Source organism: Salmo salar, chromosome ssa01, assembly GCF_905237065.1.
Source record: "Salmo salar chromosome ssa01, Ssal_v3.1, whole genome shotgun sequence".
Taxonomy (NCBI): Eukaryota; Metazoa; Chordata; class Actinopteri; order Salmoniformes; family Salmonidae; genus Salmo; species Salmo salar.
Genome location: NC_059442.1, coordinates 79,259,472 through 79,281,313, shown reverse-complemented (window position 1 = coordinate 79,281,313; position 21,842 = coordinate 79,259,472). Strand labels below are relative to the sequence as shown.

Below are 21,842 nucleotides of genomic sequence, written 5' to 3'. Positions count from 1 at the left end.
TGCATGTGGTGTACTATGGTCTTTGCCATGCTCTCACTAACCCAGATATTTTATCTTTCTCTGTCTCTCCTTCCGGCGGACCTGAGACTCTTGGACCACGACTGAGGACATCCTGGCCTGAGGACATCAGTCACTTGCATGAACACAGAAATGGGTTATTAGAAAAGTACATGAATAGAACACAGAAATTGGTTATTAGAAAAGCACAACCAATAATATTTCCATCACACTGTGTAGCCTTGTGACACTGTCCTACTGGACTCACGATTATACTTCCTTACTTAAATGTAATAGAGTACTATGGAATATTGGAATCTCGTTATCTTCCTGCAGATGGCAAAATTGAGTCACGCCTTCAGGTCATGAATCAATACTGCTTTATGCAGGATTATAATGAGACCCTGCAGGTCATGCCCTGATGGAATAACGGAATAAACTACCAAAGAGGAATAACCCGTGCCTGTTTACTGTACTAATAAGATATTTATAGTAAAATATCACATTTAAACTGATCCCAAACACACAAAGTAAATAGCCGCTGGTGTTATAGAGTCCAGAGAAAGTGTCAGTATGTAATGCAGGCTGTACGTATGCTATATGTTGTAATGGAGGTCTGCTAGATCGAAAGCTTACTACATGTGCACTCTCTTTCTTTGAAGTGTGCAGGGTGTACCAAATCACATCTTATCAAATTGCTCAGATATAGGGGGGTAAAATAGCTGTGTCATGATAATAACATGAGATTAGAGTAATAGCCTACATCAAATTACAGCCACATGGTTTGCTTGTTAAAACTGAATTGACAACAGACAATAGCAAAAACACACCTTTATTCAAGTGTCAGAAAATACGTCTCTCCATCCTTCTATGCCTTTATCAAGAAGAATGTTCAATGCACATACGTACATAGAGGTTATTTTTAAATTAACAAACAAAATGAATTACTGGGCTACTGGTTACTGTGGGTGGGGCAGGCTAAATAATTACAACCGAGTAGGCCTAATTAAAATAATGGTGAAAAAAGAAACAAGAAATGCTATGTAGAGCATGCCCAGAGCTTGTGGCTGAGCATTACCAGAGCGAAATTGGAGAGAAAGAGAGAGAGATGGCCAACACCATTTTTTAAATCTGCCTCGAATTACGCTCTGCTCCTCGCTCCACACTCGCCCACTAACATGCTCTGGCATTCAAAAGCAGCCCTATTTTAGGCTATCAAAGAACTGTCAATTGGCAACCATTACACTGTCTGATAAGCTGCATAACAAATTAGGCTTAATTAGACAAAATAACAATTATGTATTTAAAACGCCTTTTTTGACGAAGTCGTTCAAACAAGATAATTCCTTGAGTCTACTTTTTGTCTTTATTTTTTGCCTTGGGCTTCCGTAATGACATGCTAAACTTTGTGAATATATACAGTGCATTCTGGAAAGTATTCAGATGCCTTCACTTTTTCCAAATTTTGTACATTACAGCCTTATTCTAAAATTGATGAAATATTTATTTTACTCATCAATCTGCACACAATACCTCATAATGTCAAAGTGATAACAGGTTTTTAGAAATACCTTATTTACATAAGTATTCAGACCCTTTGCTATGAAACCTGAAATTGAGCTCAGGTGCATCCTGTTTCCATTGATCATCCTTGAGATGTTTCTACAACTTCATTGGAGTCCAACTGTGGTAAATTCAATTGATTGGACATGATTTTGAAAGAAACACTCCTGTCTATATAAGGTCCCACAGTTGACTGTGCATTTCAGAGCAAAAGCCAAGCCATGAGGTCGAAGGAATTGTCCGTAGAGCTCCGACACAGGATTGTGTCGAGGCACAGATCTGAGGAAGAGTACCAAAACATTTCTGCAGCATTGAAGGTCCTCAATAACACAGTGGCCTCCATCATTCTTAAATTGAAGAAGTTTGGAATCACAAAGACTCTTCCTTGAGTGGCCGCCCAGCCAAACTGAGCAATCGGGGGAGAAGGGTGTTGGTCCGGTAGGTGACCAAGAACGGTCACTCTGGTCACTCTGACAGAGCTCCAGAGTTCCTCTGTGGAGATGGGAGAACCTTCCAGAAGGACAACCATCTCAGCACTCCACCAATCAGGCCTTTATTGTAGAGTGACCAAATGGAAGCCACTCTTCAGTAAAAGGCACATGACAGCTCACTTGGAGTTTGCCAAAAGGCACGTAAAGGACACTCAGACCATGAGAAATAAGATTCTCTGGTCTGATGAAACCAAGATTGAACTCTTTGGCCTGAAGGCCAAGCGTCACGTCTGAATGCCAAGCATCGCGTCTGCCAAGCTGCAGGGACTTGGAGACTAGTCAGGATCGAGGGAAAGATGAACGGAGCAAAGTACAGAGAGATCCTTCATGAAAACCTGCTCCAACGTTCACCTTCCAGCAGGACAAAGACCCTAAGCACACAGCCAAGACAATGCAGGAGTGGCTTTGGGACAGGTCTCTGAATGTCCTTGAGTGGCTGTTATAAGAATTTTATATCTTGATGATAATAATCAATAATCAATTCGCCTTGACTAATGCCCAAGGTTTGTAAGACAATGGGTTAAAATAATTAGGCAAGGACTCAGCTTTCTGCAAAAGGTTTCTGTAGCTTTATTCAGAGAACGTTCTGGCGTTAGGATAACAAAACAGTCATTATATAGTTCTTGCTTACTTACGCACATGCATTTACACACAATCTGTTGATGACCTGCAACCCCCATAAACTTCTCACACTGTTTATCACCTTCTGGCTCAGCCTGTTCCTTTCCTTCAAGGTTAGGAACTCTCTGAAGTTTTACTCCCTTGACCATCTGCTTCTCTAGCTCTCTATACTAATTGCATACACACATTTCTTTCCCTCTCCAGTGGTTCCTGGACTTTCTGGAACTAATCAGACCAATCGATCCCTACATTGATCATTACATTGATTATTCATTAACCATGCTGTATGACTAATAATTCATCATGGTTTATTGATTCATTTACCTTTATTAGATAATTCTCTTATCAGTGGCCAAGCCAGAGCTTGGACTTGAACCCGATCTGAAAATACAGTGCCTTGCAAAAGTATTCATCCCACTTGGCGTGTTTCCTATTTTGTTGCATTACAACCTGTAATGTAAATAGATTTTTATTTGGATTTCATGTAATGGACATGCACAAAATAGTCCAAATTGGTGAAGTGAAATGTAAAAAATAACTTGTTTCAAAAAATTCTAAAAAATACAAATCGGAAAGTGGTGCATGCATATGTATTCACCCCCTTTGCTATGAAGCCCATAAATAAGATCTGGTGCAACCAATTACCTTCAGAAGTCACATAATTAGTTAAATAAAGTCCACCTGTGTGCAATCTAAGTGTCACATGATCTCAGTATATCTACAATGGGGCAAAAAAGTATTTAGTCAGCCACTAATTGTGCAAGTTCTCCCACTTAAAACGATGAGAGAGGCCTGTAATTTTCATCATAGGTACACGTCAACTATGACAGACACATGAGGAATAAAAATCCAGAAAATCACATTGTAGGATTTTTAATGAAATTATTAGCAAATTATGGTGGAAAATAAGTATGTTATATATATATAATATAAATAATCGTTTTTTCACTGTAAGCCCATATTGTCAACATACCAGTCTGAGCATTGTATTTTTCCATAGAGGTCTTAAAATAATGTTTTTGCATTTGCTTATAAGCACAATAAAAATTGACATTGATTAAAATGTAATATTCTTTGAATGAGTTATCCACCTTGCAATGTTTTGAAATGCGAGCTTTTATTTGGAAGTTTTCCTCATTACCATATGAAAGTGACGTAATCGTTGGTGCTGCTTGCAGAATAGTAGTGATCCCATCCCACTGCCGAACAGTAAACATTGGAGGCGTCTACGTGTGCAAATTTCTAACTAATTTGGTTTACGTTTAATGAGCAAATACCAGGTAAATTCAATATTTTCAAATCTGAGTTGTATGCATACATTTCAAGTGGTGTTTTGTCAAGTGTTGTGTACCTTTCTGTTTGCTAGCTAGCTAGGTGTAACTAGCTATTATTTTGTAGCCTAATGTTGGACTGAACGTTACTCCTTGCAGTCCATGTACCTCACATGGTCTGTTTAAAGGGCGAATTTACTTTGGAAGCCCAAAAAGCCAAATACTCCCATCTAAACGCGAATCGAGTCTCAATTGCGATCCAGTTATAGAAACATAAATCACCCCCTAAAATCACTGTCTTTATCATTGCCACTTTGGTTTGTTTTTGGACAATAATTTCCCACTCCAGGTTAGGTGGACGTCATATTGTATTTGTATCTCCCCTTTTCTTAGGCCAAGTATATGGATCAGACAACGTCGTTTTTATTGATCTGTTTGTAAGCGTCAGCAGAGTAGGCTACCCTGTAGTTTGTCGTATTAAAAACATTATGCTGTCTCCAGTCAGTGTGTGCTAGAATTGCATGAAATGTATTTGATCAGCCTAATCCACGACACTACTCGCTCCATTGAAGTCTTTTGTTCGAATAGTGATTGAGTTATTATTAGCCTAAATTATGACTATCCAATCTAATCATCACATTACTAATAGTAGGATATTTTACATAAGTCTGCAAATGCGAGGATGCACTTTATGCTGAAAATTAGCTTCCCCTAACTTGATACCCACGCGCTGCCTATGTTAAAAGGTATAGCTTGTTAAAGTGATATGACATCTTTTCTAGGCCCACAGATAATAGGGATTCTATAATTACAACTAGGCTATAAAAACAAGTGTGCGCGCTTGGGTGTCTGTACCAGTAAGAAATTAAATCTACTTTTAACACCAGACTAACAGGCATGATTTAAGGGCTAGCTGTGAACACCCCTTCAAATTTGTGGATTTGGCTTTTTCAGCCACACCCGTTGCTGACAGGTGTATAAAATTGAGCACACCGTCATGCAATCTCCATAGACAAACATTGGCAGTAGAATGGTCTGTACTGAAGAGCGCAGTGACTTTCAACGTGACACGTCATAGGATGCAAATTTTCCAACAAGTCAGTTCATCAAATTTCTGCCCACCTAGAGCTGTTATTGTGAAATGGAAATGTCTAGGAGCACCAACTGCTCAGCCAGGACCGCCAAGTGCTGAAGTGTGTAAAAATCGTCTGTCCTCAGTTGCAACACTCACTACCGAGTTCCAAACTGCCTCTGGAAGCAACGTCAGCACAATAACTGTTTGTTGGGAGCTTAATGAAATTGGTTTTCATGGCCGAGCAGCCACACACAAGCCTAAGATCACCATGCGCAATGCCAAGCGTCGACTGGAGTGGTGTTTAGCTCGCCCCAATCGTACTCTGGAGCAGTGGAAATTTGTTCTGAAGTGATGAATCACACTTCACCATCTGGCAGTCCGACGGACAAATCTGGGTTTGGCAGATTCTAGGAGAACGCTACCTGCCCCAATGCATAGTGCCAAATGTAAAGTTTGGTGGAGGAGGAATAATGGTTTGTGGCTGTTTTTCATGGTTCAGGCTAGGCCCCTTAATGCTACAGCATACAATGACATTCTAGACGATTCAGTGCTTCCAACTTTGTGACAACAGTTTGGGGAAGGCCCTTTCCTGTTTCAGCATGACAATGCCCCGGTGCACAAAGCGAGGTCCATACAGAAATGGTTTGTTGAGATCGATGTGGAAGAACTTGACTGGCCTGCACAGAGCCCTGACCTCAACCCCATCAAACACCTTTGGGATGAATTGGAAAGCTGACTGAGAGCCAGGCCTAATCGCCCAACATCAGTGCCCGACTTCACTAATGCTCTTGTGGATGATTGAAAGCAAGTCCCCGCAGCAATGTTACAACATCTAGTGTAAATCCTTCCCGGAAGAGTGGAGGCTGTTAAAGCAGCAAAGGGGGGACCAACTCCATATTAATGCCCATGATTTGCTGTGTTTTAACTTTAACATTTAGAAACGTCAATCATTGCTTGCGATACAGCTTTTGAAACATATCTTTCATCGGCGAGAAAGAATCCTTTAAATAAAAAAGATACACATACTGTAGCAGTTTTGAACTGATCCGACGAAACTACACTTCCCAGGTTACACTTACACAGGTGTTCGGCGCATGCTAGATAACTAATTAGCTCAGGTGATCGCCTCTTGTCTTTCGTAAAAAGCGCTCTAACATGGAGATATGGCCTTGTGGGAACACTAACCCTATCAAGGTGTGTATCAATTTAACCTTTTTTTATTATTATTTCTCGCAGTTATGAAAGATATGGTCCTTATGTTTCCAAAACTGTACCACAACTGACGTGTGATATTGTTAAGATTGAGCCAGGGCCTAAAATTAACACCCACCAACTGCGGGTAGATTTTGGCATTAGCGGGTAAAATGTCTATTTCACCAGCCACGTTGACGGGTGGTCAGGGTTCTACAGCGCCAGCATTTCACTCGCATTTGTGAATAAAATAGTCAAGTATGATCACATTTATATTAAAATAAATGCTGCAGTAGTTGTAAGTATTTTTTGCCGTTTTGTTTCATTGCTGGTAAAATAATCACACAAAGTCAAAGAACTATGAATCATATTGCCTTTTTCACCTCGCGCTGCAACACTGCCTGGCTGGGGGCTGTGTGCACGCAAAGAGTTGAGTGAAATACCTTTTTAGAAGCGCTGCGCCCAGGCATAAAAGTTGGTCTAATTTACTTGAAATGAAAGTCTACTGAAGTGAGACTTTGTCCTTGTGTTTCTTGGCTCTTTACTTTGTTTTGTTCAACTGCTAGGGAAGAGAAGACAATATGGAGCCAAATACCTGCCAAAAGGTTGTTAGGATTGTAAGAAAATCCATTTGTAAATTATTAGGATCGTAAGAAAAGCCTTGCGTGAAACATGAATGTAAACGTTACAATAGATCTGTAAACGTACAAACCCTATGTTACGACTATTAATGAATATTTACACGTTATTCTTACTTTACGTCTCCCTTTACTCTGTTATAGATATTTTTATGTGTACAAACTGTTGTCAGTAATGTGGCTTCTGCAAAGGACATGAACTGAACGTAGCTAGTCGAAGTTAGCTAGTCAATCAAGCAACTCTAGCCCAGACGTTAGTTTGCAGCTTCCGGTTTAATTTCCAAAATAAGTCTGGAGCTCGTTTTAGAACTGCATTCAATAACGGCGTTATACCAGTAGATGCCATATTATAGGCTTGGGCCTTCAACAAATGACTTCTGTGAGAATGATAAAGAAACAGAAGAGCCATGTCTAGAATAACCACCTGAGCTGCAAAATAGAAAGTAAATATGATTTAGGCTAGGCCTATTTTATTTATTTATATTTTTTATATTTTATTTCACCTTTATTTAACCAGGTAGGCCAGTTGAGAAAAAGTTCTCATTTACAACTGCAACCTGGCTAAGATAAAGCAAAGCAAAGCAGTGTGGCAAAAACACATGGGATAAACAAACGTACAGTCAATAACACAATAGAAAAAATCTATATACAGTGTGTGCAAATGTAGTAAGATTAGAGAGGTAAATCAATAAATAGGCCATAGTGGCGAAATGATGACAATTTAGCATTAACACTGGAGTGATAGATGTGCAGATGATGATGTTCAAGTTGAGATACTGGGGTGCAAAATAGCAAAAATAAGTTACAATATGGGGATGAGGTAGTTGGGTGGACTATTTTACAGATGGGCTGTGTACAGGTGCAATGATCGGTAAGCTTCTCTGACAGCTGATTCTTAAAGTTAGTGAGGGAGATGTAAGTCTCCAGCTTCAGTGATTTTTGCAATTCGTTCCAGTCATTGGCAGCAGAGAACTGGAAGGAAAAGCGGCCAAAGGAGGAGTTGGCTTTGGGGATGACCAGTGAAATATATCTGCTGAAGCGTGTGCTACGGGTGGGTGTTGCTATGGTGACCAGTGATCTAAGGCGGGGCTTTACCTAGCAAAGACATAGATGACCTGGAGCCAGTGGGTTTGGCGACGAATATGAAGCGAGGGCCAGCCAACGAGAGCATACAGGTCGCAGTGGTGGGTAGTGTATGTGGGGCTTTGGTGACAGACTACATCCAGTTTTCTGAGTAGAGTGTTGGAGACTATTTTGTAAATTACATTGCCGAAGTCAAGGATTGGTAGGATAGTCAGTTTTACGAGGGTATGTTTGGCAGCATGAGTGAAGGAGGCTTTGTTGCAAAATAGGAAGCCGATTCTAGATTTAATTTTGGATTGGAGATGCTTAATGTGGGTCTGGAAGGAGAGTTTACAGTCTAACCAGACACCTAGGTATTTGTAGTTGTCCACATATTCTAAGTCAGAACCGTCCAGAGTAGTGATGGTAGTCGGGCGGGCGGCTGCGGGCAGTGATCGGTTGAAGAGCATGCATTTAGTTTTACTTGCATTTAAGAGCAGTTGGAGGCCATGGAAGGAGTGTTGTATGGCATTGAAGCTCGTCTGGAGGTTTGTTAACACAGTGTCCAAAGAAGGGCCAGAAGTATACAGAATGGTGTTGTCTGCGTAGAGGTGGATCAGAGAATCACCAGCAGCAAGAGCAACATCATTGATGTATACAGAGAAGAGTCAGCCCGAGAATTGAACCCTGTGGCAACCCCAGAGACTGCCAGAGGTCCGGACAACAGGCCCTCCGATTTGACACACTGAACTCTATCTCAGAAGTAATTGGCGAGGCAGTCGTTTGAGAAACGAAGGCTGTTGAGTCTAATCCGCTATCTAAATATGCCATGCTGTTGTGTGTTTTTTAATGGCCATGTAATTGCTTAATTTATTTTTATAGCCGCGTGGGGCTATTGTGGTGATCATGTAACCTAATGAATCACACTTTTTCCAGTATTTGGGAGCACGGACTGTAGGCCTCATATTATGCATTTCGACTGTTATATTAATGAATTCCACTCTATATAGGCTTGTTAAAGCCATTTGCGTTGCACAACCCCATCACGCAGAGGCTATATCCATTTCAATAAATGAGACAAAACTAAATATTGATTAAGTCTTGGCTGTAACCTGTCCTGAGCGAAATAGCAAAGGGGTCCCAAATGGTCAAGACTATCTATAGCCTATTCTTATTGCGAGATCTTTTTTCCCTATCTGTCACTGCACGTGCACCTTCAACAATTTTTTCACATTTATTTAGAGGCCTGTGAACTAGTCTCTTAGTTTTTATTTTATTGAACCTTTATTTAACTAAGCATGTCAGTTAAGAACAAATTATTATTTACAATGACGGCCTACTCTATAATAAAAACAGTTAAACACAAATAGTTAAATGATTCCGCAAGACACCAGTACCCAAAATGATAGCCTAAATTGCAATGCCTACAAGTTGAAGGACAATTTTTTTTTTTTTGGATAGGCCTAAATTAAACATTTAATTATTAAACTGAATACACATGCATTTCAATAAACAAATGGATAAGACTGTTCTATTCTCTTTGATTTGGTTCCTATTGCAACTCAGACAAATGACTAAATGGATGACATACTGACTGAAGGATGAATTAAATGTACTAATATGTTGGAATGATGAGTTGCACGCATCATGCATGCTCTGCACTTTATTTGGCTAGTAGGCAAATAGGCCTACATTAGGGTAAAATTACTATGACTGCAGGACTCCAGAAGGTCATCTTCTGAGGCTGAGGGGTGCTTTCCTCAAGGCGTATTGTGCTGTGGTGCTGCATGGAGTTCACAAGCTCTTCAACTGGGCAGCAGTGTCGCAATGGGGGGAATGGCATATATGGAGACTACCTTCATTTCATTTACATTTACATTTACATTTAAGTCATTTAGCAGACGCTCTTATCCAGAGCGACTTACAAAATGGTGCATTCACCTTATGATATCCAGTGGAACAACCACTTTACAATAGTGCATCTAAATCTTTTAAGGGGGGGGTTAGAAGGATTACTTTATCCTATCCTAGGTATTCCTTAAAGAGGTGGGGTTTCAGGTGTCTCCGGAAGGTGGTGATTGACTCCGCTGTCCTGGCGTCGTGAGGGAGCTTGTTCCACCATTGGGGTGCCAGAGCAGCGAACAGTTTTGACTGGGCTGAGCGGGAACTGTGCTTCCTCAGAGGTAGGGGGGCCAGCAGGCCAGTGGTGGATGAGCGCAGTGCCCTTGTTTGGGTGTAGGGCCTGATCAGAGCCTGAAGGTATGGAGGTGCCGTTCCCTTCACAGCTCCGTAGGCAATCACCATGGTCTTGTAGCGGATGCGAGCTTCAACTGGAAGCCAGTGGAGAGAGCGGAGGAGCGGGGTGACGTGAGAGAACTTGGGAAGGTTGAACACCAGACGGGCTGCGGCGTTCTGGATGAGTTGTAGGGGTTTAATGGCACAGGCAGGGAGCCCAGCCAACAGCGAGTTGCAGTAATCCAGACCGGAGATGACAAGTGCCTGGATTAGGACCTGCGCCGCTTCCTGTGTGAGGCAGGGTCGTACTCTGCGAATGTTGTAGAGCATGAACCTACAGGATCATTTCATGCATTTCATCATCATCATTTCAAAGTCCATATGTTCATGACCCGATTCATATAAATTATTTCAAATTCATATTATTAACTCCTACAGAATATGCTTTGGAAAGATTTTGAGTGATTAAATAAATATCAAAATATTGAGTTGCAAAGACTCCAGTGGTCATACATAATTCATAGATTCACCAAACATCTTATTATTCTGTGTTTCATTATTCCTGATATATACAACTGGTTAGGATTTCAGACAGCCCAGAGAATGGGATGGTGCAATATTGAATTAGTCATATTTTGATGATGGGGATGTCCACTTCACCCAGCGACATGCCCATGCTGTGGAGATACACCTAGCGGACTGAAACTTAACTGTTGTAGCACTAGCTGTATTATGCCTATCTACACTTGTACTGGCAAACAAATCCATTACCGTAGCTACCTAAATGTGAAGTACACTCAATAGGAGTAATAGAGAATGGAGACTTTTAACTTGAAAACGTGCAGAATACTTTTTTACCGTTTCCCTGACTTCCATTTTTATTTTTATTTTTTTAATACTGCGTTATGCTTGTTTGAGTAGCACTCCTAACAGACAGTTTGGTGTATGTTTTTTGTTGTTGTTGGTGAGATGAAACTGCCAAAACTCTGAAAGGTATTATTGTACATCAGAATTGCAACACAAGATTTGTTCAAGCCTAAAAGTCTAATCTTTACATGGTGTTTGTATGTTCACAGATTAAATGTCACATTTACATTCATGTTTCACGCATGGCTTTTCTTACGATCCTAACAATACATACGTTCAAGCTTTTGCCAGCTATCTGGCTCCATAAGACAACACTTCTACTAACAAGGCTCAATCTCACAGGCACAAACATGACTGGAGTCTCACTATCACGATAACCTCCCGCCCTTAAAGGGGCAGGTGAAAATGTTTGTCTTATCTGTGATATTTTGGTTAAAAGACTCGGGTCACAAAAATGTAATTATTCAATATACCACATTAGAAATAAATGTATTGTTTTAGAAACATTACAAGTCATGTGCATCTTTTTTGTGGTCTGTTGGTGTAATTTTAGCAGCAAAAATAAAACATCTGACTGGCTGGTGGAACAAAAATGAAATGTTATGACCTGGTGAGTGTCTGGGTTTGTTTTCATGCACAATCTTTCACTTGAGAAATACTACAGATGATCCATTATATAGACCAGATACTCTAGTGGCCGTTATAAAAATGAAAAGATGTCTTCAAAAATGGAAGGCAGTCGGGAGGGGGCAAGATCAGGTGGGACCATTCTAGCCAATGAGAGGGCAGATGAACAATCCGATTTTGGGCCCAGTTATCCCTCGCTTTGACTCTTCCTCTCTAGAAAAACTGCTCCAACGCTAGGGCATTTTTTGCTTGATTTTCAAGCGAAGGTCTTTTAAGGGTGGGACTATTTGAGCACACTCTTTCGGTTCGCCTAGTCGAAGCCAGCCGACCCGAAATATGGGTAAGCCTTAAGAAGATTTATTGATGTGTCCCAATACTCCTATTCCACAGCACTGCAATGGCAATTGACTGGCTTGGATTTGGCTATGCTGCAGCCATAGCCCTGGGGGGATTCATGGGGTACAAGAAAAAAGGTAGGAGTTTCCAGTCAAGCAGTTCAAACTACACAAAGCAACATGAATTTGTCTGTCATTGTCTCATTGACCCTGTTAACAAGATGATGGAAAGTAATAGCTATTTTTGTATTTTTTTACTACAGGTAGTGTCATGTCACTGATAGCTGGGATATTGTTTGGCAGCATGGCCGCCTATGGGGCCTTAATGATTTCATATGACCCAACCAAGACTTTCTACTCCCTCGGTAAGTATGCCTGCTTTGCTGGGATGTGTATGTGTTGGTCACCAGAAACCTGAATGAAATATAATTTATTATTTTAGGCCTTGACATGTCTTTAAATAGCATTTCATAAATGCATAAATCTTTATTTTCTCAGTTGCCTCAGGAGCGCTGACAATAGTGATGGGAATGAGATTCAAGAAATCTGGGAAAATAATGCCAGCTGGCATCATGGCAGGACTAAGGTGAGAATCACCAAATGTGCACTATACTCAGTATTGGTTACATTTAACTCCTTTTCATTGTATTTTGATGTTTGTTACAATTGACCCTGTTGGAATGTTTCAAATTAAATAATTAACGTGCACAATCAATATGAAGTTATCATATCTGGTTTCTTTATTCAGTTTGCTGATGGTCCTGCGACTTCTCTTCATGGGCGTGATTGTAATGTGATTTGAACAACACAACTGTGTCTAAAGTGAGACTGAATATCACTGCAAGGGATGAAGTTCCATTTGCACATTGTGCTTGCCTATGTATTGTTTTTGTAATGATTTGTTCAATGAATATGGGAACAGAAATGCAGTAACATTTACTACTTGATCTGAATAAATGTTATAGCACTGAAGAAGGTATACTTACATACTTAGTTTGACAATCATGTTTAGCTGCCTCACTGTAAATAACATAACTGTTTGATATAAATGATGGAATAGCTCAACAGACATATGTAGTGTTTAATTACAGCTGATATTTTGTTTAACAGCCTTTTTTGTTATTTGTGTGTATTATTGAACAATTTGGTCCTTACATGTTACAAGAAATGACAATCTGGAATAATGTATATCTAATATTATTATATTCACTTCAACTCTTTACATTTTTTAGATAAGCATCAGTGCTTGAAGTTGAACACCTCATACACAGTCTTTACATATAAGTCATCTGGTTGAGGCTTTCTCTTGCTGCCTGGCTGCAGGAACTTCTGAATGGCTGGCAGGCTTTTCATCCTCCCTTGAAAACCCTGAAAAAACCATTTGCACCCAATCAAGAATTAATCAAATGAAGTATATATGGATCTTTTGACCTTTCTTTCAAATATGCTGCTGACTATGTCCTAATTATCTCTCCTTCCTCCCAAAGTGTGCCTTGGTTCACTTCCCTTAACAGATTTGAAAGGAAATGACAGTCAAATAAATATGCCTCCACCAATCCAATGCTTTTAGAATTATGGGAAGTAGTGAACAAGGGCATACTTGAGAGATTATTGGGACACACCCAGGGTGTTGCAGCAGTACAGTACATGTAAAAAATAGACAGGGTGTTGTACCAGTACGGCCATACTTATGTTTATCTGTATGAAAATGTGCAGCAGGTATGCAATATTCATATGCTGTTTGGGTTATGTGAACCTGTAACATGTTTTGATGAGATGCACTTAAAATGTATCAAGATTTGTCTCAACTTATTTTGCCAAGAACAAAATACATTTGTAATAAACTTTACCTTAACAACAGGGAATTTGGAGAGAATTGTAGGAAATTTCTCCTCCAACATCAAGGTGATTTCAAGTAGCTGGACATCAGCACAGCTCAACTGATCACCCACCAGGTACTGGGAGCTAGCAAGAGCCTGTAAGAAATCAGCGCACACCCTCACATTAGACATTACATAAACTTGTACAGACGTGCCAACCTTTCACTTAGCAGACATGGTATTTCGCAATGACAATAAAACTGCTTAGATTCAGGTTACTTTAGTGAGCTCTACCCTTCCCAGCCGGCCAAGGCCCAAAGCATACAGTACCTTTTCGAACACGGGAATGTAGCGGCTTGTAGCTTTCCTCTCAATGTCCTCCAGTTTAGTTTTCTTGGCATCAGGTGAAATGAATGGCAACATCATTATCATTTCCATCAAGTCCCTCACACCTTCAGAATACATGTCAATCCTAAAGGTAAATGAAAACCAAACCCTTAGCAGAATTCCCCCCTTTTGTACAAACAGCTACCATTATGCCTCTAATACAGCCAAACAAGCAAATAAAAGTTATGACATTAAAATTCATACATACATGACTCGTTCTTTTAGGTCATTCCCGTAAAGATTGTATTTCCCTGCTATGTAGCTTAGGATAGCCTTGGTTTGAACCAGCTTCATTCCATCAATTTCCACCAATGGAACTTGCTCAAACATGAGTGCTCCATCTGGGGGGAAAAAAAGGTCCAACAATTAAACACCCTTCAACACAATGAGCATGTTATCAGAGTTATTAACACCGTGAACAAACTTACCACTCAACAGCTTTACATATTCGTCGTGCTTTGTCAGATTCACTTCATCAAACTATGGATATAAAATATATATTTTCAGAACGACATCAGTTTAGTGATCCATCTGTGTGCATCGCCTGTAGGCCTGTCCACTATTTCACTTAGGGTAGGTCTACTTGAAAATGCAAGTCCTGTAAACAGCCCACAGCCACATTTTTTTTGTATTTGTTCAGCCTACTTACCTCAACTCCAGCAACTGTTAAAAGCCATCGAATTGACTCCATTTTCCCCCTCCCATTGAAATAAGTCAACACCACTTTTCCAGACATGGTGAAATTGAAGTTTACTGCAGGAAGGAAACAACCACACTCCATTACACTTTCATGTGCAAATGCAGTAATGTTGTGTTTGATACATTGCATTATATTTAGTGTATGCAGGCAAATCCCTGTCTGTTTGTTAAAAGTAATGACAGTGTCAAATAAATTACAGTGCATTTTAATCAGACTACTCAAACTATTTTTTAAACGTAACCTTTATTTAACTAGGCAAGTCAGTTAAGAACAAATTCTTATTTACAATGATGGCCTATACAGGCCAAACCCAGACAACGCTGGGCCAATTGTGCGTCGCCCTATGGGACTCCCAATCACAGCCGGTTGTTATACAGCCTCCTCAACTAGAACCACATATGAAAATAAAGCTGAAAAAAACCCTACAAAACATACGGTTGTCTGTTTAATTATCAACCTACAATTTTAAGATAAGTTTAAGAAATACTGACCTTGTGTGTCGGAGAGAAGTATATACCTGTGTGAACACCAAAAAAGTTAACTTGCAAAGTTATGTAACGCCACACCTTTGGAACTCCTTCCGGACAATCTCAGGGCTGTTCAGACTGTTGGAGGTTTTAAACCTTTCCGCTTAGACTTTGATATGGTTATATACTGTATTTGCTTTGTTTTTAAAAAAAACTATTTTTACATTTTTACTTTTATTTTTTGAACTTTGAGATTATTCTTGTATAATAAAAAGCGCTTTACAAATGTCATAAATTATTATTAATGACGTAGCAGGCGGGGGGTGGGGACATCTCTTCTGCACTGTTCAACAAATCCAGTAAATGTGGAGGAGGAGTTAAGATGGAGTGTCGCCTTGTTAATGGTCGTCACTAGTTACCACAGCCACAAAGTCTTAAACCCTGCCTATTTCTACAATTTCCCTTATTAAAATCAGATTTTAAAGCTCAACCACACTGCTAATCTTATACCTAACCATAATTTAAGAAAGTTCATCTGTGTCATTTACAGTGGGACAAATGAAGCATAGTGGGCAGAACAGGAAAGGAGGTGTGCAAAGCCAAGCACGAGCTAGCGAGTGCCTGTTGGCACCTTGTTCTGAAGTGCGCGTGTGAACAAACTCCATTCGACCTTGCACTCTTTCTAAACAATGCATTTTTTTGTAACTTTGGCAATGCGTTAAGTCTGTTACGAACACAGCTCACAGATTCTAGTTTTGGGAACAGAAAAATGTATTAAGATCAATGTTTCATCAATGACAACATTTGCAGAATGTCAGCCCAGTTTACTTCCATCCTCTTCCACTTCCTCTCACTACATTTGGTGGTGAGAACGTTCAAAACGGATGCTTCAGCTTTATAGCCCCTGTGACATGTCTGGGTTACCCCTTTTGTCTGTGGTACAGTATGAAAATAGTCAGAAACTGTTCCTACAATGGAAATCCATGATCACACTTGTAAGCTTTGGGCGCATTCACTGGATACCTTTTGTCAAGTCGGTGACCATCGTTGCTCACTGCCTTTCAAAATGTGTTGTGTTATGGGTATAGAAATTGTCCTACATGTCTACTGCATGAACTTTTGACTGCAAGTTTCTGCAGTTGCTTTTCACCAACTTCATTCTGCAGCATAGCTGCGGGATGTAGAGGTGCAGCACCCCTACAAAAACATTGAACAAATAAATATTGTAATGACCTGGCTAGATCATAAAGGAACAATTGTCCAGGCAGAGGATTGAGTTTACGAATTCACGGTTTATTAACCCAACTCCACACAGGCTACTGTTTGGCCATAGCCCACGTCAAATAAATGAAGGATACCCGTATAAAACAACCGTGACCATCTCTTGTGAAGACCAGACATAAGAGAGAGAACAATGGCTAAACATGGCCTTAAACTTGCGATGCTCCACCCCCCCTTCCAACCTCCCCTCTCTCCGCCGCTCTACCAACCACCAGGATGCCCAGCACAAGAACATTCCAGGCATTCCCGTGGTTGGCAGATAGCAGGTTGCCTGGCATGTCGGACCCCACTGTCTGTGGTGTCAAACGGCCTAGTTACTCCCACCCTCTCCATGGGAGCCCCCATTGGGAACTGTTGGAGCTGAGCATGAGAACGGCCTGGATGGCACTTTCTCGCTGTGCAGTTGTCACAGCAGTGGGAAAAAGTCCTCCACATCCCTCTTTTGCTGGCCCCAGTAAAAGCCCAGACGGAGGTGGCAGAGGGTTTTTGTGACCCCAAAGTGTCCGGTCCCCACCCCCCCATGAGTGCTCTGGAGCACAGCCTCCCGCAGTGCTTTTGGGACCACCACCTGCCACCTATCCTCTCCTGTAGCTGGCTCCTTCCATGCCCGCTGTGGCACGCCATCAGCCAGCCGCAGTCTCTCAAACTTTGACCATAACCTTTTGGTCACGAGTGAGAGAGCTGCCACCTCTTTCCATGGTGGTCTCAGCTTCGCCTCTACCCACTGTAGCACAGGCTGTAGGTCTGTGTCCTGTCCCTAGTGCTGCCACCATTCAGCCATGTCGACAGTCTGCAGCTCACAGCAGACAGGCCCGCTCGCCCGACACACTGTGGCACAGACCCCCTCCTTCCCACACAGCTCTCTCTGCAGTACAGGGCCGACGGGACATGGCTTCGGCGTTGGAGTGGCGTGCCCCTGCCCTGTGCACCATTGTGAAGTCGTACGGCTGAAGCTCCTCCAACCAGCAAGCAACCTGCCCCTCTGGCTCTTTGAAAGACATGAGCCACTGGAGAGCAGAGTGGTCAGTCCTTACAGTAAAGGGCAGGTCACCCAGGTAGTACTTGAAGTGTTTGATGGAAGCCACAACAGCCAGGAGCTCCCAACAGGTGACACAGTAGCGGCGCTCATGTTTGTTGAATGTTTTGCTGAAGTACGCCATCACTCTCTCCCCCTCTGGCCCCACCTGGGCCAGCATCCCACCCATGCCCACATTGCTCACGTCTGTGTCCAGGATAAAGGACAAGGTGAGGTCAGGGGGGGCAAGCACAGGGGCCACGATCAGTGCACGTATGAGGGTGTTGAAGGCCTCCTCGCACTCCACTGTCCAAATGAAGACCTTGTCCTTTGGCAGCAGGTGGTTCAGGGGAGCAGCGATGCTTGAGAAGCCCCGTACAAACCTCCTGTAGTACGAGGCCAGGCCCAGGAAACTCTTCAGCTGATGCTGGTCGGTGGAGGTGGGCCAGTCTCGGACAACACCCACTTTGTCCTCCATGGTTCTGATACCCTCCTTCCCCACTTGGTGGCCCAAGAAGGACACCTCTTTCCTCATGAAGTGGCACTTCTCGGGTTGGAGCTTCAGGCCTGCGGCAGCCACCCTCTCCAGCACACGCCGTAGCGCCCCCGGGGCTGACTAGAAGGAGCTGCCATGGGCCAGGATGTCGTCGAGGTATCCCAGACACTCCTGTCGGTGAATGCCATCCAGCACCCTGTCCATCAAACGCTCAAAAGTAGCTGGAGCATTGCACAGGCCGAAGCACAGGACCTTGAACTGCCAGTGTCCTCTGTTAGTGGAGAACGCAGTTTTTGCTCTGGCCTCTGGGGAGAGGGGCACCTGCCAGTAGCCACTGCAGAGGTCTAGCGAGGAGAACCAGGAGGACCCCCTAACCAGGTCCAGTGACTCATCGATACGTGGTATGCGGTCTGAGTCCTTCCTGGTTACCTCATTCAGCTGCATGTAGTCAGCACAGAACCTCAGCTTTCCCCCTTCTTAGGAACCATGACGACTGGTGCCGCCTAGGGGCTGTCTGAGGGCTCGATGAAGTCTGCCCGCTGCATCTCCAACACAGCCTTGTCTGCCGCCTCCTGGCGTGCCAGCAGGATACAGTGGGGATGCATCTTGATGTGCATATCTCCCTCACTGCAGACAGTGTCCTCCACTCTCCCATCTGGGGTAGCTAGGCTGCGGGGCACACGGCCCGGGCTCACGGTGGGATGTATCGTGGAGGTAGCTGGGGGAATGTAACACACAGCCGTAGGTGATAGAAGGGCTGGGAAAAAGTCACGCACCGATGTGGGGGAGGGAGGGCAGCCATGAGTCTCTGCTGCTTTAACTGTTGGAGTAAGGGGGTAGTTGGGTTGTGTGAATGTGAATTGGGAGGGCCATGATGACTGCCGGCCCTCCCTGGAAGCTCAGTGTGCCCCTATTTAGGTCTAACTGGCAGCCTGTGCTCCTAAGAAAGTCCAACCCCAGGATACCATGGTCCTGCACAGCTGCCACCCACACAGGATGACGTACAGTCCTGCCCCCTACTATCAGTCATTATTCCCTTCCCTTTCATGGGTGCCAGCTCACCTGTGACTGTGCGGAGCTACACAACTGTGGGCTCAAACCTGGCACAATATCCGGCCTCACCAGGGTTACTGTGGACCCAGTGTCCACCAGGGCAGAGCAGGGCACCCACTCCACAGTGACACGGACATGACAAAAGTCCCCAACACAGGTTCGGCCCACCACAACAACAGGCTCCATCTGCTTGCACTCGTCTGCTTCTGGGGTAAGTGGAGCCTTGCTCCCCCGTCTGTGCCGGTGGGCTCCTCCTGGCGATGGTGGTGGTTGGGAAAGAGAGCCAGGGGTCCGGACTGCTCCGCCTATGCGGACCCCGAGCCGTTTCCCTGAACTCTGGGGGACCTAGGGAAATCCCAGCGCAGATGGGACCAGGGCAAATCTGACCACGACTCCATTTTGTTGCTCCCAGCCTATAGACAGAAACTAAAACAGGAAACGCTCGTGCTCAGGTCTGTTCAACGCTGGTTCGACCAATCTGATTCCACGCTTCCAAGATTGCTTCGATCACGTGGACTGGGATATGTTCCGGATAGCGTCGAACAACAACATTAATGTATACGCTGATTCGGTGAGCGAGTTTATTAGCAAGTGCATCGGTGATGTTGTACCAACAGCAACTTCGCCAACCAGAAACCGTGGATTGATGGCAGCATTCGCGCAAAACTGAAAGCTCGAACCACTGCTTTTAATCAGGGCAAGGCGACCGGAAACATGACCGAATACAAACAGTGTAGCTATTCCCTCCGCAAGGCAATCAAACATGCTGAGCGCCAGTATAGAGACAAAGTAGAGTCGCAATTCAACAGCTCAGACACGAGAGGAATGTGGCAGGGTCTACAGTCAATCACGGACTACCAAAAGAAAACCAGCCCCGTCGTGGACCCCGATGTCTTGCTCCCAGACAAACTAAACAACTCCTTCGCTTGCTTTGAGGACAATACAGTGCCACTGACACGGCCCGCTACCAAAACCTGCGGACTCTCCTTCACCACAGCCAACGTGAGTAAAACATTTAAACATGTTAACCCTCGGCAAGGCTGCCAGCCCAGACGGCATCCCTAGCCACGTCCTCAGAGCATGCGCAGACCAGCTGGCTGGTGTGTTTACGGACATATTCAATCAATCCCTATCCCAGTCTGCTGTTCCCACATGCTTCAAAAGGGCCACCATTGTTCCTGTTCCCAAGAAAGCTAAGGTAACTGAGCTAAACGACTATCGCCCCGTAGCACTCACTTCCGTCATCATGAAGTGCTTTGAGAGACTAGTCAAGGATCATATCACCTCCACCTTACCTGACACCCTAGACCCACTCCAATTTGCTTACCGCCCCAATAGGTCTACAGACGAAGCAATCACAATCACACTGCCCTAACCCATCTGGACAAGAGGAATACCTATGTAAGAATGCTGTTCATCGACTACAGCTCAGCATTTAACACCCTGGGTCTCGACCCCACCCTGTGTAACTGGGTCCTGGACTTTCTGACGGGCCACCCCCAGGTGGTGAGGGTAGGAAACAACATCTCCACCCCGCTGATCCTCAACACTGGGGCTCCACAAGGGTGCGTTCTCAGCCCTCTCCTGTACTCCCTGTTCACCCATGACTGCGTGGCCATGCATGCCTCGAACTCAATCATCAAGTTTGCAGATGACACTACAGTGGTAGGCTTGATTACCAACAACGACGAGACGGCCTACAGGGAGGAGGTGAGGGCCCTCGGAGTGTGGTGTCAGGAAAACAACCTTCACACTCAACGTCAACAAAACAAAGGAGATGATCGTGGACTTAAGGAAACAGCAGAGGGAGCACCTCCCTATCCACATCGACGGGACAGTAGTGGAGAAGTTTTAAGTTCCTCGGCGTACACATCACGGACAAACTGAAATGGTCCACCCACACAGACAGCGTGGTGAAGAAGGTGCAACAGCGCCTCTTCAACCTCAGGAGACTGAAGAAATTTGGCTTGTTACCAAAAACACTTTTACAGATGCACAATCGAGAGCATCCTGTCGGGCTGTATCACCGCCTGGTACGGCAACTGCTCCGCCCACAACCGCAAGGCTCTCCAGAGGGTAGTGAGGTCTGCACAACGCATCACCGGGGGCAAACTACCTGCCCTCCAGGACACCTACACCACCCGATGTAACAGGAAGGGCAAAAAGATCATCAAGGACAACAACCACCTGAGCCACTGCCTGTTCACCCCGCTATCATCCAGAAGACGAGGTCAGTACAGGTGCATCAAAGTGGGGACCGAGAGACTGAAAAACAGCTTTTATCTCAAGGCCATCAGACTGTTAAACTGCCATCACTAACATTGAGTGGCTGCTGCCAACATACTGGCTCAAATCTCTAGCCACATTAATTATTAAAAATTGGATGTAATAAATGTATCACTAGTCACTTTAAACAATGCCACTTTATATAATGTTTACATACCCTACATTACTCATCTCATATGTATATACAGTACTGTATACCATTACTGCATGTTGCCTATGCCGTTCGGCCATCGCTCATCCATAAATGTATATGTACATATTCTTGTTCATTCCTTTACACTTGTGTGTATAAGGTAGTTCTTGTGAAATTGTTAGATTACTTGTTAGATATTACTGCATGGTCGGAACTAGAAGCACAAGCATT

General features: G+C 43.4%; 2 protein-coding genes across 2 annotated transcripts; one reads left to right on the top strand and one right to left on the bottom strand.

Annotated features, from left to right (window-relative positions):
* Positions 1–3,787: 3,787 nt before the first annotated feature.
* Positions 3,788–13,085, top strand: LOC106612567 (transmembrane protein 14A). Its single transcript, XM_014213842.2, has 5 exons — positions 3,788–3,952; positions 12,029–12,111; positions 12,237–12,338; positions 12,472–12,559; positions 12,722–13,085. The coding sequence occupies exons 2-5, from the start codon at positions 12,036–12,038 to the stop codon at positions 12,768–12,770; spliced, it is 315 nt and encodes a 104-aa protein (XP_014069317.1). The 5' UTR covers positions 3,788–3,952; positions 12,029–12,035; the 3' UTR covers positions 12,771–13,085.
* LOC106612563 (glutathione S-transferase A2) lies at positions 12,691–15,674 on the bottom strand. The gene is made up of 7 exons (XM_014213828.2): positions 15,372–15,674; positions 14,830–14,933; positions 14,609–14,660; positions 14,389–14,521; positions 14,124–14,265; positions 13,824–13,949; positions 12,691–13,341 (listed from the first exon to the last, which is right to left on the bottom strand). The coding sequence occupies exons 2-7, from the start codon at positions 14,914–14,916 to the stop codon at positions 13,213–13,215; spliced, it is 669 nt and encodes a 222-aa protein (XP_014069303.1). The 5' UTR covers positions 14,917–14,933; positions 15,372–15,674; the 3' UTR covers positions 12,691–13,212.
* Positions 15,675–21,842: the final 6,168 nt, after the last annotated feature.